Below are 14,990 nucleotides of genomic sequence, written 5' to 3' on the forward strand. Positions count from 1 at the left end.
CTAGTGGAAGGACTTCTCTAGTTGAAATGTCCTATGCTTCTTTGACGCGACAAACGTCTCCGTCACCTACTCCTCCACCACCTTCTTTGAAAACACTTACTTAATGATCACACGCACGAAAAATCATATTCTTAAGCAAAATCCAAAATACAATGACCCGACTTCTCTCTTATGCAGCATTCCGGCTGAAACGCGAAAGGTGAATCAAGCTCTCAAATGGTGCCATTTTCATGGAAATTGATGCTCTCTCTCGCAATTGAACATTTGATCTTGTTCCCCGAGAGTCTCATTTCAACGCTGTCGAATGTAAGTGGGTTTTTAAGAAGAAGTTTCTTTTTAATGGTTCTCACAACAAGTGCAAAGCGAGGCTTGTGGCGAACCGCTACAATCAACAATATGGCCAAGACTACACCCTCAGTCGGTGATCAAGTCTACCACCATTAGAATTTTTCTCGATAATGCGGTTACTAATTCATGGTCAATTCGATAGCTTAACTGTCCCTTTTCTCCTTGCAACATTGAATGAGGAAGTCTACATGGAACATCCTCTAGGTTTAATTGACACTGATAATCCTTCTTATGTGTGCATTCTTTGCAAACGTCGAGCGTGGTATTGAATTTTCTGCTCAGCATTGTTTTTCATATTTCATTATCTTAAACGTCTATGTTTGTAATCAAAGTTGGAGCTACATTTGTCTATCTAGTGTATGTTGACGATATCCTCATCATGGGCAAAACCTAGCCCACCAAACCAGGAAGTCAGCGTACACTCAATCTCTGGGGTGAACAGTTCTTTGTTAAGCATGTTGATGATCTAAATTACTTTTTGGCCATTGAAGCTCGACGAACATCAATCAGTTTCTATCTCTCTTGGGACAATTGCATACTCAACATTCTAGACCTATATGGCATGGCAAACAAAAAACCCAAGGTAAGACCAATGGCTTCTTCCATTAAATTAGCTCTCAATGCTGGTAAGCCTTTATTTGCCTAGTTGGAGTATAGTAAATTGGTCAGACGGCTACAGTGTCTAGCTTTCACACGCTTGGATATAGTATATGCTGTTATTCCATTGTCTCAGTTCATGCATTGTGTAATGGAAGAACATTTTGCAATCTGCCAAACGGGTTTAACGATACCTTGCTGATAGACCAACACATGGTATTGTTTAGCAAAGAACAAGTTAACACTTCATGCTTTGTCGGATACTTACTGGACTAGAGACTCAGATGACTATTTTTCAACCAACTCGTATATCGTCTACCATGGCAAACATCCAATCTTGTTGACATCTAAGAAACAAAAGGGCGTAGCAAGATCCTCTAATGAAGCTGAATACATGGAATTGCGAATGTTATATACAAACTAAGTTGGATATGTAAGATTTTGATTGTATTCGGGATCTCGCTCCTAGTTCCACCGGTTGTTCATCGAAGTTACATTTCTATGTGCGAATCCGGTGTTTCACTCCCGGATGAAGCACATTGTTATTGAATACCATTTTGTCTGAGACCTAGTAACTCAAGGAGAATTATGTGTCGCTCATGTAAACACTCAAGATAAATTAGATGATGCCTTGACTAAGCCTTTTTCACGTGAACGGTTCATTCTACTCAAAGACAAGATTGGGGTCGTTAGTGCCCCTCCATCTTGAAAAGGCGTGTAAGAGATATGACAATATGATTCCCATTTAAGTCATAATATTTGATTTGTATAGTTTAGGAACCTTGTGTAACTAGAATAATCTAGAGTGTCCACTCCTTACTTTGTATAAGTACACTATGTACAACACTTATGAATATAAGAAAACACATTCTCTTTATTTTTCTTATTTTTTCCTAAGTGAGTAAATATCATATAAATGAAAGTGGTTTACAATACATAACATAGAGTACGAGCAATATAAACTTGTGTAATGATCTTAATGATTTACATCAATATATACATATTCTATTATGTTTTATAATATAAGCTTTGCCATATATCTATATATCACAATACTTCCCTCAATTTGAAGGAGAAACTACCCAACTAGGAAAATAAATAAAAAAACTGAGGACCTCCCAAGGCCTTGGTGAAAATGTTTGCAACATGATCTTCTTAATGCACATACATTGGTATGATGAGGCCAGCTATTATCGAATCTTGAATATGATGACAATCGAGTTAATATGCTTAGTACTGTGAGACCCCAGTTTGTGGAGAGACCAAAGTTTTGTGTTCTAGATCTCACACCAATGATAATAATTAACACCAATGATAATAATTAACCCTCAATAACTATATATCGTTTAATAATAACAGTCTTTTAGTATTCCCAAAGAAATAAAGAAAAATTTAGAAGAGAACTTAAAAAAAGAGAAAAAGCATTTTCAATGCATGCTTTTTTATATATATATAAATATCCTCTCTATTTGTTGTTAACTCGTAACTTAAAAGAAATTTGAAACGTCTCACTTAAAACTCACATCTAACAATGGCGACTAAAAACCTAAACCAAAGTGAAACTTCTTTAGGCTCCCACGAGTCTTCTTCCTCCGAGGAGTAAGACGAAAAAACATCTGCTTCACCCACTACAACTGTTTATGAAGCCACCTTGGGCTTGAAGGTGTAACCTTCTTCTCAATAAGAAGAAGAAGAAGAAGAAGAGGACAGTGGAGAGATAAGCTCCGAGAAAGAAGGAGAGGACAGTGGAGAGACAAGCTCCGAGGAGGATGAAGCGTCTTCTGAAGACGAAGAGCCCACAAAGGAACAAACTCCGTCCAAACCCAAAATAGCAAAGGAGAAGGAGATTTCTTTTCGTAAGAGGAAGAAGACGAGAAAAGTGATGAAGACAGCTCCGAGGATGACGAGGAAGAAGTTTCAATGAAGGAACAACAAACTCCTTCCAAAGCTTCCGAGTTAGCTAAGGAGAAAGAGATCTGTGTTTTTGGCAAGGTACAAAAGCGTGTGAGTGAAGGGACTTCGTCAGAAGACATGAGTGCTACAAAGAAAGTGAAACCGAGCGTAAAGAGATCTGTTCGTGCTCAAATGTGGAGCAAAGAAGATGAGTTGCTTCTACTGCAAGGAATCATTCATTGCAAAACTGGAACATGTACAAAATTTTACCCTAGTGTTCGTGAATTTAAACTTGTGTCGGTCGAAGCCAAAAACTGGCGTACGTTGACACACCCACATCGTGTCGGTCAATACAACAAGACATAACATGAATTTGCAGCGCGATCAACCGACTAGTGTCGATCGACACCCACCCCGCACCCTATAACACCTCCAATGACGATCTCATCCATCAAAGAACCCTAATTTCAGCACTACATAACTTCCTGCGATGACAAAACCAAGCAACAACCACACAAGGCCATACAAACACCATAAATCATAACAAAACAAAAAGAAATCAATCCACGCATCACATAAACACAAATCACACAACCTTAATGTTCAGATAAGCCATGAACACACACACACACCTTGAAACAAGAAGATATGTGGATTTATATACACACAGAGAAACAAGAAGATCTGTGGACTCAACACCACACCCAGAATTAATTTCACAAACCAAACTATTACTAAAATCAAACCGATTAACCGCCAAAATTAGTTGTGTCGACTGACACCCTCCCTTGGTGGCGATCGACAATAACTAAAAATTAGGACAGGGGCGTTGAAATTCTCCCCCTCTAATATAGATCTACAACTCCATCAAGGAGTCTATCAGTTTTTAGGTTAGTTTAAAACAATGCACATAAATGATTGCAGCAGTTAGAAGTATGTATCTAAAGAAACTGGATAGTGGTAAGAAACCATTGGAACCTCAATATCTTAAATCTTTTGAACTCGCTGAGGAATTTTGGGAGTTATCGGGAACATGTGCTGGTTAGGAATCAAGAAGAAGTGAGAGAATTCAGAAGCTTGAAGAAGAGAAGGGTGTGATGATTCATGAAAAAGGACTACGGTTTTTTAGGAACTCGTTTTGTGTCTTGTGGTAACTAATCTTTGCATGGAGAAAGATAGAATGAAAAACACTGGTCTTGTGTTTCAGAAGAGAAGAAGAAGATAATCTTGGACCGGTGGAGTGACTTGGAAGCCAAAGATGACGAAATTGTCTATTAAAAGACTGCTTATGTGGATGATTTGAACTCTATGATTGTTGAAGCATCACCATCCCATTCGATGCACTACTATGATTTTTCTCTCTCTCTTTTCATTTGTCTTTTGAACTTTGGATTTCCGTTTATGGTTTTTCTGGTTGTTTTGTTTCAGATTATGCTATTTTTACGTTTCTGGTATGTTGTGGACGTGACTTTGTTTTGGATCGTTAAATTTTCTATGTTAAGATGTTATTGGTTTTATCTTTTGCTTATTTGAATCTCTGTTATTTGATATTTGATACAACTTTGATGTGTTTCTTGCACAAAAGTTTAGTTAATCTGAAAAATTTAAAGGATTAGTTCTTCTTCTTAGTTAAAGGCACAACTGCTACATTTTCAGTTCAAAGAAAGTATAAAAAATAAAAAGAATTTCTACCAATTACTACACTAATATGATTGGGCTTAGAATGATATATGAACTTGACCTATCACGGCCCATTAAGAGCCCAATAAAATATGCGTCAATGACATTTCTTCTCCTTTTTGTTCTCAATCCTTTTTCTATTCCCCTCTTTTACCCAAAAAACTAGAAACCCACATACATCCAGTAAATTGTAGAATTAACCATCTACCAAATCTCTCTTTCACTCTCTCTAAGAGAAACAAAAACGTTTTTTGAGAATGGGAAAAGTGAATACGAACAAGTCCAAGAAGAAAAAGGTTTGTGGTGGTTCCACTTCAGCTCAGCTTACTTTCAAGAAGCATAAGAACGAGGGACGTTGTTAGCGAACAGAGACGTGAATGCCAAGAAATCAAAGAAGGTTGGGAAAAAGGTGTGTTCTCAAAGGTTGGAGTTGTAAGTGCACCAAAGATGCGTGGACTTGCGGGAACAAGCCAAAACTGACGTGGACAATATGCTAATATATTTGATGATGTGAAGGGCCTAAATAAAGAAGAGTCTGTCTTATGAAAGAAGATATTTGTTTGAACATTTGAGGCTATCTAAGATTGAAACACTAACTTAGAAGTTCGTCCAAGTCAGAGAAGAAGGAGGTTTGTGGTGGTTCCACTGCAGCTCAGCTTACTTTGAAGAGGCAGAAGAACGAAGGGACGTTGTTAGCAAACAGAGACGTGAATGCCAAGATATCAAAGAAGGTTGGGAAAAGGTGTGTTCTCAAAGGTTGGAGTTGTAAGTACAACAAAGATGCGTGGACTTGCTGGAACAAGCCAAAACTGACGTGGACAATATGCTAACATACTTGATGATGTGGAGGACCTAAATAAAGAAGAGTCTATCTTTTGAAAGAAGATATTCGTTTCAAGATTTGGTGTTATGTAAGATCGAAACACTAACTTAGACGATCGAGCAAGTCCAAGAAGAACGAGGTTTGTGGTGGTTCCACTGCAGCTCAGCTTACTTTGAAGAAGAAGAAGAGCGAAGGGACGTTGTTAGCGAACAGAGACGTGAATGCCAAGATATCAAAGAAGGTTGGGAAAAGGTGTGTTCTCAAAGGTTGGAGTTGTAAGTGTAACAAAGATATGTGGACTTGCTGGAACAAGCCAAAACTGACGTGGATAATATGCTAACATACTTGATGATGTGGAGGGCCTAAATAAAGAAGAGTCTGTCTTATGAAAGAAGATATTCGTTTGAAGATTTGGTGCTATCTAAGATCGAAACACTAACTTGAAAGATCGAGCAACCTTTTGAATATAAAAGGGGTTGTTGTGATGCTAAGCTTATTCTTTTGAGAGAGTAGTGTTACGATGTTTCGGAAAGCAAGAAGGGTAAGAAAGAGAGTTGTTCTTTAGATACATTCTTGTTTAAGGAAGATGAGATTTGTGTGCTACAAGGTATGATAGAATACAAAAAGCTACTAGGGAAGAATCCTTTTGATGATTTCAAGAAAACTTACAGATTCATAAGGGAGTATACTGATGTATGATTTTTTTTCGGTTCAAATAATTATCGATCCAAATTGCATTGATTAACACACCACGAATGCACTAGTTCACATCATCTAAGCTAATCAAAGAGGTTTTGGAATTAAATAACTACTAAAGATGCTGAACAAGATTGAAAAGATAGAACAAAGCTAATAAATGAAGATGCAAAAAGACTAACAAGATTCGAAATTGAAACCAAGCGGGAAAAGGGCAAATGACTAAGCAAAAATTAAACACGAAACCTCGGGTGAAGGCAATTGACTAGGAGCGATAATGAAGCGGATTATGGTGCTAACAACTTCAAACAAACATTTATCCAAAGGCCATATATACTTAACTAGACTAATCCATTTCCATGACAATAATCACTTTATTAATCAAATAATCATCAACTTCTTCCAAAGGCAATTAAATGATCAACAAGCATTAATAGCTAGTTAATCAACATTTTCCAATGGCAAGGAATGTAAAGCATTTAAAAGTTTTGGTTCGGGAATTTCATCGAACACCTTCCGGGCGTGAAATTCCTAAGCTCTAAATCAACATAATCAAGGTTGATTTAGCCTTATTAGCAACCAATAAGCAAGAATCTTAAACAATCTAATCCTAAGCTCCATAACTAACTCCAAAATCCTCCTAATCTACCCAGCCCAAAGATTCAAAATGACTACTCACTCATGGCAATGAAAGCACAAAGCAATGTGTTTGATCTTTGTGAAATCATGATTAGGGATTGTAGATTAAGAAACGAAAGAATTTCTTATACTAAAACTTAAATATTCAAATACAAAATCTAAAAGGAAACCTTAATCTTTCTTAAAACCCTAGAACAAAGCATAGATCCCCAATAATTAGGTTTATGGGTTTTTATAGAGATTTTGCAAGTAAATCGGGTCAACCGACAGTAAACCGGGTCAACCCACATTAAACCGGGTGAACCCGATTTTGAAAATTGGATCTTTGGGAAAAATCATCTCGCATCAGGTTGACAACGTCGATGCAGCAGGGTGATGTATCTGCAAATAATTTGGTTTTCTCCGGGCTACTCGCATCAGGGAGGATATGTCGATGTGAATGCTCGATGCGTCTTCTTTTCTTTCTCCTTTTACTTCTTTGGTTTCTCTTCCATTTCCTTCAAGCTCCATTGCCTCATTTGCTCCATGTTTTGGTTTCTCCATCATCCACCTTGTTAGGAATGCTCCATTTAAGCTCCATTTAGCCTCCAAAAGCTCAAAGTTCGTCTAATGCTTTCCAAGTACCTAGAGAGACTCAACATATGCATAATGCAACCTAAACATACTAATATGATGGAATATGCATGAAACTATCCTAAATATACAGCTTAAAAACCATGAAAAATACATGACATCATATACAATATATAAGCCTGATAGCCAAGACTTCGTAGATAAGATGAGGAATTTTAAGAATAAACTAATGGATCAAAGAAGGATGAAAGCTGAAGTACCGTCTTCCTCAAAAGCTTACAACCAAACAAGTTCTAAACTGGTTCCACTGCTTTGCGGAAATGATGATATGGATCCTCCTGTCGTTGAGAAACAAAAGATGAGTAAGGAGATTGCCAAGGTTGAGAAGAGAAACAAGAAGCAGTGATGATTCGTGAGGGAGGGAAATGGTTTAAGGATGCGTCTTTGGTTCGAGAAGTTGGAAGTCGTGGTGTTGATGAAGATTCTCTGATGAGCAAATGGGATGCAGTGCAAGTGGAGAAAGAGACTCAAATTGATCAGAAGTGGAGTGTCTTGCGAGCCAAGGAAATTGATTTGTGTCACAATAGAGTAAGTTTTTGAAGGAGGTGGTTTCTATTATCCGTGGAGAATCATCATCATCAACATCATCATCCTAATTTATGAAGCCCCTGTTCGCGAGTTTGTCACAGCCGCAACAACTATGATCTAATATTTACTCTTGCATCTCTTTCATTTCTTCATCATCTTTCCTAATTACAATAACCGCGGCTAAAAATCTAATGATTTGGAATCACTGGAAGAAAAAACGACACAACATAACTCTTAGATTCAGAGGAGCGGCTGTCTTATGTGTTCATAAAATCAAAATCTCATCATATATTTTTTATAGATTTGTTAATATCTTCAATCTAAACAAGAGAGACATTGTAGATGCTTCGTTATGTACAATGTACAGTTTCATTCTTAAAAATGCTTATAATTTCAATATATAGATAAATAAAAAGATTTTAAAACTGGATGGTTGGCAATATGAATGGCAGCTTTGTTATCACACTGAAATGGAACCGGCCTTGGCTGCACTACAGAAAAAATCGAGAACAGGATCTAGCCATTTACAACAAAAACATCAATAATACCACAAACAGCCAAAACATGTAATTAAAAACACAATTAAGCCACAGAAAACTTGTGTCGGTCGACGCCAACAGCTGGCGTCCGTCGACACCCCCACATCGTGTCGGTCGATACAACAGGACATCATTATGAAACTGCACCGCGATCAACCGACTGGTGTCGATCGACACCCACCCCACACCCTATAACACCTCCAATGACGATCTCATCCATCAAAGAACCCTAATTCAGGAGTGGGATAAGGTAGATGAGATCCGTGTGCTAATGGGTATGATAGAATACAAAAAGCTACTAGAGAAGAATCCTTTTGATGATTTCAAGAAAACTTACAGATTCATAAGGGAGAGTATACAATATATAAGCCTTATAGCCAATAATTCATAGATAAGATGACAAATTTTAAGAATAAACTAATGGATTAAAGAAGGATGAAGGCTGAAGTATCGTCTTCCTCAAAAGCGTACAACCAAACAAGTTTTAAATTATTGACACTGATTTGGGGAAATGATGATGTGGATCCTCCTGTCGTTGAGAAAAAAAAGAAGAGTAAGGAGATTGCAAAACTTGAGAAGAGAAGCAAGAAGCAGTGATGATTCGTGAAGGAGAGAAATGGCTTGAGGATGCGTCTTTGGTTCGAGAAGTTTGAAGTCGTGGCGTTGATGAAGATTCTCTGATGAGCAAATGGGATGCAGTGCCTGTGGAGAAGAAGAATCAAATGGATCAGAAGTGGAGTGTCTTGCGAGCCAAGGAAATTGAATCTGTGTCACAAAAGAGTAAGTTTTTAAAGGAGGTGGTTTCAATTATCCGTGGAGCATCATCATCATCAACATCATTATCCTAATTTATGAAGCCCATGCTCGGGATTTTATCACAGCCGTAGCGAGTGTGATCTAATATTTACTCTTGCATCTCCTTCATTTCTTCATCATCTTTTTTAATTACAATCACCGCGACTAAAAATCTGATGATTTGGAATCGCTGGAAGAAACAGCGACACAACCTAACTCTTAGATTCCAAAGGAACGGCTATCTTATGTGTTTATAAAATCAAAATCTCATCATATATATTTTTATAGATCTAATATTATCTTCAATCTAAACAAGAGAGAGCCTATATATGGTTGGTTATGTACAATATTCAGTTTCACCCTTAAAATGCTTATAATTTCAATATAGAGATAAATAAAAAGATTTTAAAACTTGATGGTTGGCAATATGAATGGCAGCTTTGTTATCACACAGAAAGGGAACCGGTCTTTGCTGCACTACAGAAAAAATCGAGAAGAAGATCTAGCAATTTACAACAAAACATTAATAATACCACAAATAGCCAAAACATGTAATTAAAAGCACAAGATAAGTTCACAGAAAACTTGTGTCGGTCGACGCCAACAACTGGCGTCCGTCTACACCCCCACATCGTGTCGGTCAGTACAACAAGATATCACCATGAAACTGCAGCGTGATCAACCAACAGGTGTCGATCGACACCCATCCCACACCCTATAACACCTCCAGTGACGATCTCATCCATTTAACAACCCTAATTTCAGCACTAGATAACTTCCCGCAATGACAAAACAAAGGAACAACCACATAAGGCCATACAAACACCATAAATCATAACAAAACAAAAAGAAATCAATCCACGCATCGCATAAACACAAATCACACAACCTTGATGTTTAGATAAGCCATGACCACACACACACACCTTGAAACAAGAAGATATGTGGAGTCATATACACATAGAGAAACAAGAACATCTGTGGACTCAACACCACACCCAGAATTAATTGCACAAACCAAACAATTACTAAAATCAAACCGATTAACCGCCAAAATAAGTGGTGTCAACTGACACCCTCCCTTGGTGGCGATCGACAATAACTAAAAATTGGGACAGGGGCGTTGTAATTCTCCCCCTCTAATATAGATTCGTCCTCAAATCTGCAATAATCGTCTATCTGCAACACGCACTTTACCACAATCACAACAATTCGCCTAACAACGTTACAATTCGATCAACACAACCAGTCTTGATATTGAACACCATCATACTTCTGCAACCATCACGATGGTATGAACCATTTATGATCCTTCAGCCAACACAACCCTGGCCCAACGGCCAACACAGTTGTGGCCCACCAGCCAACTCAAGTCTGGCCCACTACCAACACAACCCTCACCCCATCGGTCAACAAAATCCGAGTGCGAGATTAAACCAATATCAATCTCAAAGGTCTCCATATAGTCACTATGCTTATACTAACGCTCCAACTCATTCACTCTCAGGTCATGAACTTAGAACCATACCGATACTAGGGGAACCACCATTTTCTGTTCTAAATTTTAAGATTTCACACCAATGATAATAATTAACCCTCAATAATTATATATCGTTTGATAATAACATGTCTTTTAGTATTTTCAAAGAAATATAGAAAAAGTAAGAAGAGAACTTAAAAATAGAGAAAAAGCTTTTTCGATGCATGCATTTTTTATATAAATAAATATCCTCTCTATTTGTTGTTAACTCGTAACTTAAAAGGAATCTGAAACGTCTCACTTGAAACTCACTACTAACAATGGCAACTAAAAACCTAAACCAATGTGAAACTTTTTCAGGCTCCTACGAGTCTTCCTCCTCCGAGGAGTAAGACGAACAAACATCTGCTCCATCCACTACAACTGTTTATGAAGCCACCTTAGGAGATAAGCTCCGAGGAAGAAGAAAAGGACAGTGGAGAGATAAGCACCAAGGAAGAAGAAGAGACAATGGAGAGACAAGCTCCGAGGAGGATGAAGCGTTTTCTGAAGAAGGAGAGCCCACAAAGGAACAAACTCCGTCCAAACCTGAAATAGTCGAGGAGAAGGAGATTTCTGTTTCTTAAGCGGAAGAAGATGAGAAAAATTATGAAGACAACTCCGCGGATGACGAGGAAGAAATTCCAATGAAGGAACAACAAACTCCTTTCAAAGCTGCCAAGTTAGCTAAGGAGAAGGAGATATGTGTTTCCGGCAAGGTACAAAAGCATGTGAGTGAAGGGACTTCGTCAGAAGACATGAGTGCTGCAAAGAAAGTGAAACCGAGTGTAAAGAGGTCTGTTCCTACTCAAATGTGAAGCAAAGAAGATGAGTTGCTTCTATTTCAAGGAATCATTCATTGCAAAATTGGAACAGGTACAAAATTTAACCCTAGTGTTCGTGAAGAGATCTACAACTTCATCAAGGAGTCTATCAGTTTTCAGGTTTGTTTAAAACAATGCACATAAAAGATTGCAGCAGTTAGAAGTACGTATCTAAAGAAACTGGACAGTGCTAAGAAACCATCGGAACCTCAATATCTTAAAGCTTTTGAACTCGCTAAGGTAATTTTGGGGTTGTCGGGAACATGTGCTGGTTAGGAATCAAGAAGAAGTAAGACAATTCAGAAGCTTGAATAAGAGAAGGATGTGATGATTCATGAAAAAGGAGGACGGTTGTTTAGGAACTCGATTTGGTATTGTGTGGTAACTATTCTTGGCATGGAGAAAGATAGAGTGAAAAAAACTGGTCTTATTTTTCAGAAGAGAAGAAGAAGATAATCTTGGACCAGTGGAGTGACTTGGAAGCCAAAGACGACAAAATTGTCTATCAAAAGACTGCCTATGTGGATGATTTTATCTCTATGATTGTTGAAGCATCACCATCCCATTCGATGCACTACTATGATTTTTCTCTCTCTCTTTTCATTTGTCTTTTGAACTTTGGATTTCCGTTTATGGTTTTTCTGGTTGTTTTGTATCGGATTATGCTATTTTTACATTTCTGGTTTATATTATGGACTTGATTTTGTTTTGGATTGTTAACTTTTCTATGTTAAGATGTTATTGGTTTTATCTTTCGCTTATTTGAATCTTTGCTATTTGATATCTGATACAACTTTGATGTGTTTCTTGCACAAAAGTTTAGTTAATCTGAAAAATTTAAAGGATAAGTTCTTCTTCTTAGTTAAGGCACAACTGCTACATTTTCAGTTCAAAGAAAGTCTAAAAAATTAAACAATTAGAGAATTTCTACCAATTTCGACACTATTATGATTGGGCTTAGAATGATTTATGTACTTGCCCTATCACGTCCCATTAAGAGCCCAATAAAAAATGCGTCTATGTCGTTTCTTCTCTTTTTTGTTCTCAATCCTTTTTCTCTTCCCCTCTTTTATCCAAAAATCTAGAAACCCACATACGTCCAGTGAGTTGTAGGATTAGGCATCTATGAAATCTCTCTTTCACTCTCTATAAGAGAAACAAAAACATTTTTTGAGAATGGGAAAAGTGAATACGAACAAGTCCAAGAAGAAGGAGGTTTGTGGTGGTTCCACTGCAGCTCAGCTTACTTTGAAGAAGCGGAAGAACGAAGGGACGTTGTTAGCGAACAGAGACGTGAATGCCAAGAAATCAAAGAAGGTTGGGAAAAAGGTGTGTTCTCAAAGGTTGGAGTTGTAAGTGCAACAAAGATGCGTGGACTTGCTGGAACAAGCCAAAACTGATGTGGACAATAAGCTAACATACTTGATGACGTGGAGGGCCTAAGGAAAGAAGAGTCTGTCTTAAGAAAGACGATATTTGTTTAAAGATTTGGTGGTATCTAAGATCGAAACACTAACTTAGAGGTTCGAGCAACCTTATGGATAAAAAAGGGGTTGTGGTGATGCTTGCTATCGTTAGCCGTTCAAGTATAGAAAAAGTGTTGCTAAGCTTATTCTTTTGAGAGAGTAGTGTTACGATGTTTCGGAAAGCAAGAAGGGTAAGAAAGAGAGTTGTTCTTTAGATACATTCTTGTTTAAGGTTTGAATCTCAGGTGACCAGCTAAATTGGCTCAGGCTGTGTGTAAAACCAGTTGAGAGAGCTGTAAACTTATTAGTTAGATTTCTAATAAAGAATATAACTCAGTGGTTCTGAGTTTTGGTTACTTGTTGCGAATTCATCCAGTTTTTCAGGAGTGGGATAAGGAAGATGAGATTCGTTTGCTACAAGGTATGATAGAATACAAAAAGCTACTAGGGAAGAATCCTTTTGATGATTTCAAGAAAACTTACAGATTCATAAAGGAGTATATAATATATAAGCCTGATAGCCAAGACTTCGTAGATAAGATGAGGAATTTTAAGAATAAACTAATGGATCAAAGAAGGATCAAAGCTAAAGTATTGTCTTCCTCAAAAGCTTACAAGCAAACAAGTTCTAAATTGGTTACACTACTTCGCGGAAATGATGATGTGGGTCCTTCTACCGTTGAGAAACAAAAGAGGAGTAAGGAGATTGCCAAGGTTGAGAAGAGAAGCAAGAAGCCGTGATGAGTGGTGAAGGAGAGAAATGGTTTGAGGATGCGTCTTTGGTTCGAGAAGTTGGAAGTCGTGGTGTTGATGAAGATTCTCTGATGAGCAAACGGGATGCAGTGCTTGTAGAGAAGAAGAATCAAATTGATCAGAAGTGGACACACCCACATCGTGTCGGTTGATACAAAAAGACATGAATAGTGCGGACATTGATTATCATGTCCAACCCGCTGATTTAGATCAGGTACCAGAGCCTGTACCACACACTGTACCAGTCGTCTCAAAAGGTCCCATGACTCGTTCAAAGTCTAAACAACTTAGAAACAGGTTCGACTTAGGTGTACAAGACATTGTGATCTCATTAGAGCTGAACTACGTCAACTGGTCTGTACCACCTTTACCTCAACGACCATCTTTCCTTCACAAGAGAGAAGCGACCGCTATCTTGTGAACCCATCATATATATCCTAATACAGGCTCACCATCGAGTCTTGTATCAATGAAACTGCATCGCGATCAACCGACTGGTGTCGATCGACACCCATCCCACTCCCTATAACACCTTCAATGACGATCTCATCCATCAAAGAACCCTAATTTCAGCACTACATAACTTCCCGCGATGAAAAAACAAAGGAACAGCTACACAAGGCCATACAAACACTATAAATCATAACAAAACAAAAAAACATCAATCCACGCATCACATAAACACAAATCACACAACATTAATGTTTAGATAAGCCATGATCACACACACACACACCTTGAACCAAGAAGATATGTGGAGTCATATACACATAGAGAAACAAGAAGATGTGTGGACTCAACACCACACCCAAAATTAATTGCACAAACCAAACGATTACTAAAATCAAACCGATTAACCGCCAAAATTAGTGGTGTCGACTGACACCCTCCCTTGGTGGCGATCGACAATAACTAAAAATTGGGACAGGGGCGTGTAATTCTCCCCCTCTGATATAGATTCGTCCTCGAACCTGCAATAATCGTCTATTTGCAACACGCACTTTACCACAGTCAAAATAATTCGCCTAACCATGTTACAATTCGATCAACACAACCAGTCTTGATATTGAACACCATCGTACTGCTGCAACCATCACGATGGTATGCACCAATTATGAACCTTCAGCCAACACAACCATGGCCCAGTGGCCAACATAACAATGGCCCAACAGCCAACACAGCTGTGGCCCACCAGCCAACTCAAGCCTGGCCCACTGCCAACACAACCCTCACCCCATCGGTCAACAAAATCCGAGT

General features: G+C 38.2%; 1 protein-coding gene across 1 annotated transcript; it reads left to right on the forward strand.

Annotated features, from left to right (window-relative positions):
- Positions 1 to 12,690: 12,690 nt before the first annotated feature.
- LOC17884424 (probable transcription factor At4g00232) lies at positions 12,691 to 13,721 on the forward strand. The gene is made up of 2 exons (XM_023780301.1): positions 12,691 to 12,843; positions 13,365 to 13,721. The coding sequence occupies exons 1-2, from the start codon at positions 12,691 to 12,693 to the stop codon at positions 13,719 to 13,721; spliced, it is 510 nt and encodes a 169-aa protein (XP_023636069.1).
- Positions 13,722 to 14,990: the final 1,269 nt, after the last annotated feature.

Source organism: Capsella rubella, unplaced genomic scaffold, assembly GCF_000375325.1.
Source record: "Capsella rubella cultivar Monte Gargano unplaced genomic scaffold, Caprub1_0 scaffold_6, whole genome shotgun sequence".
In the NCBI taxonomy this organism is placed as follows: domain Eukaryota; kingdom Viridiplantae; phylum Streptophyta; class Magnoliopsida; order Brassicales; family Brassicaceae; genus Capsella; species Capsella rubella.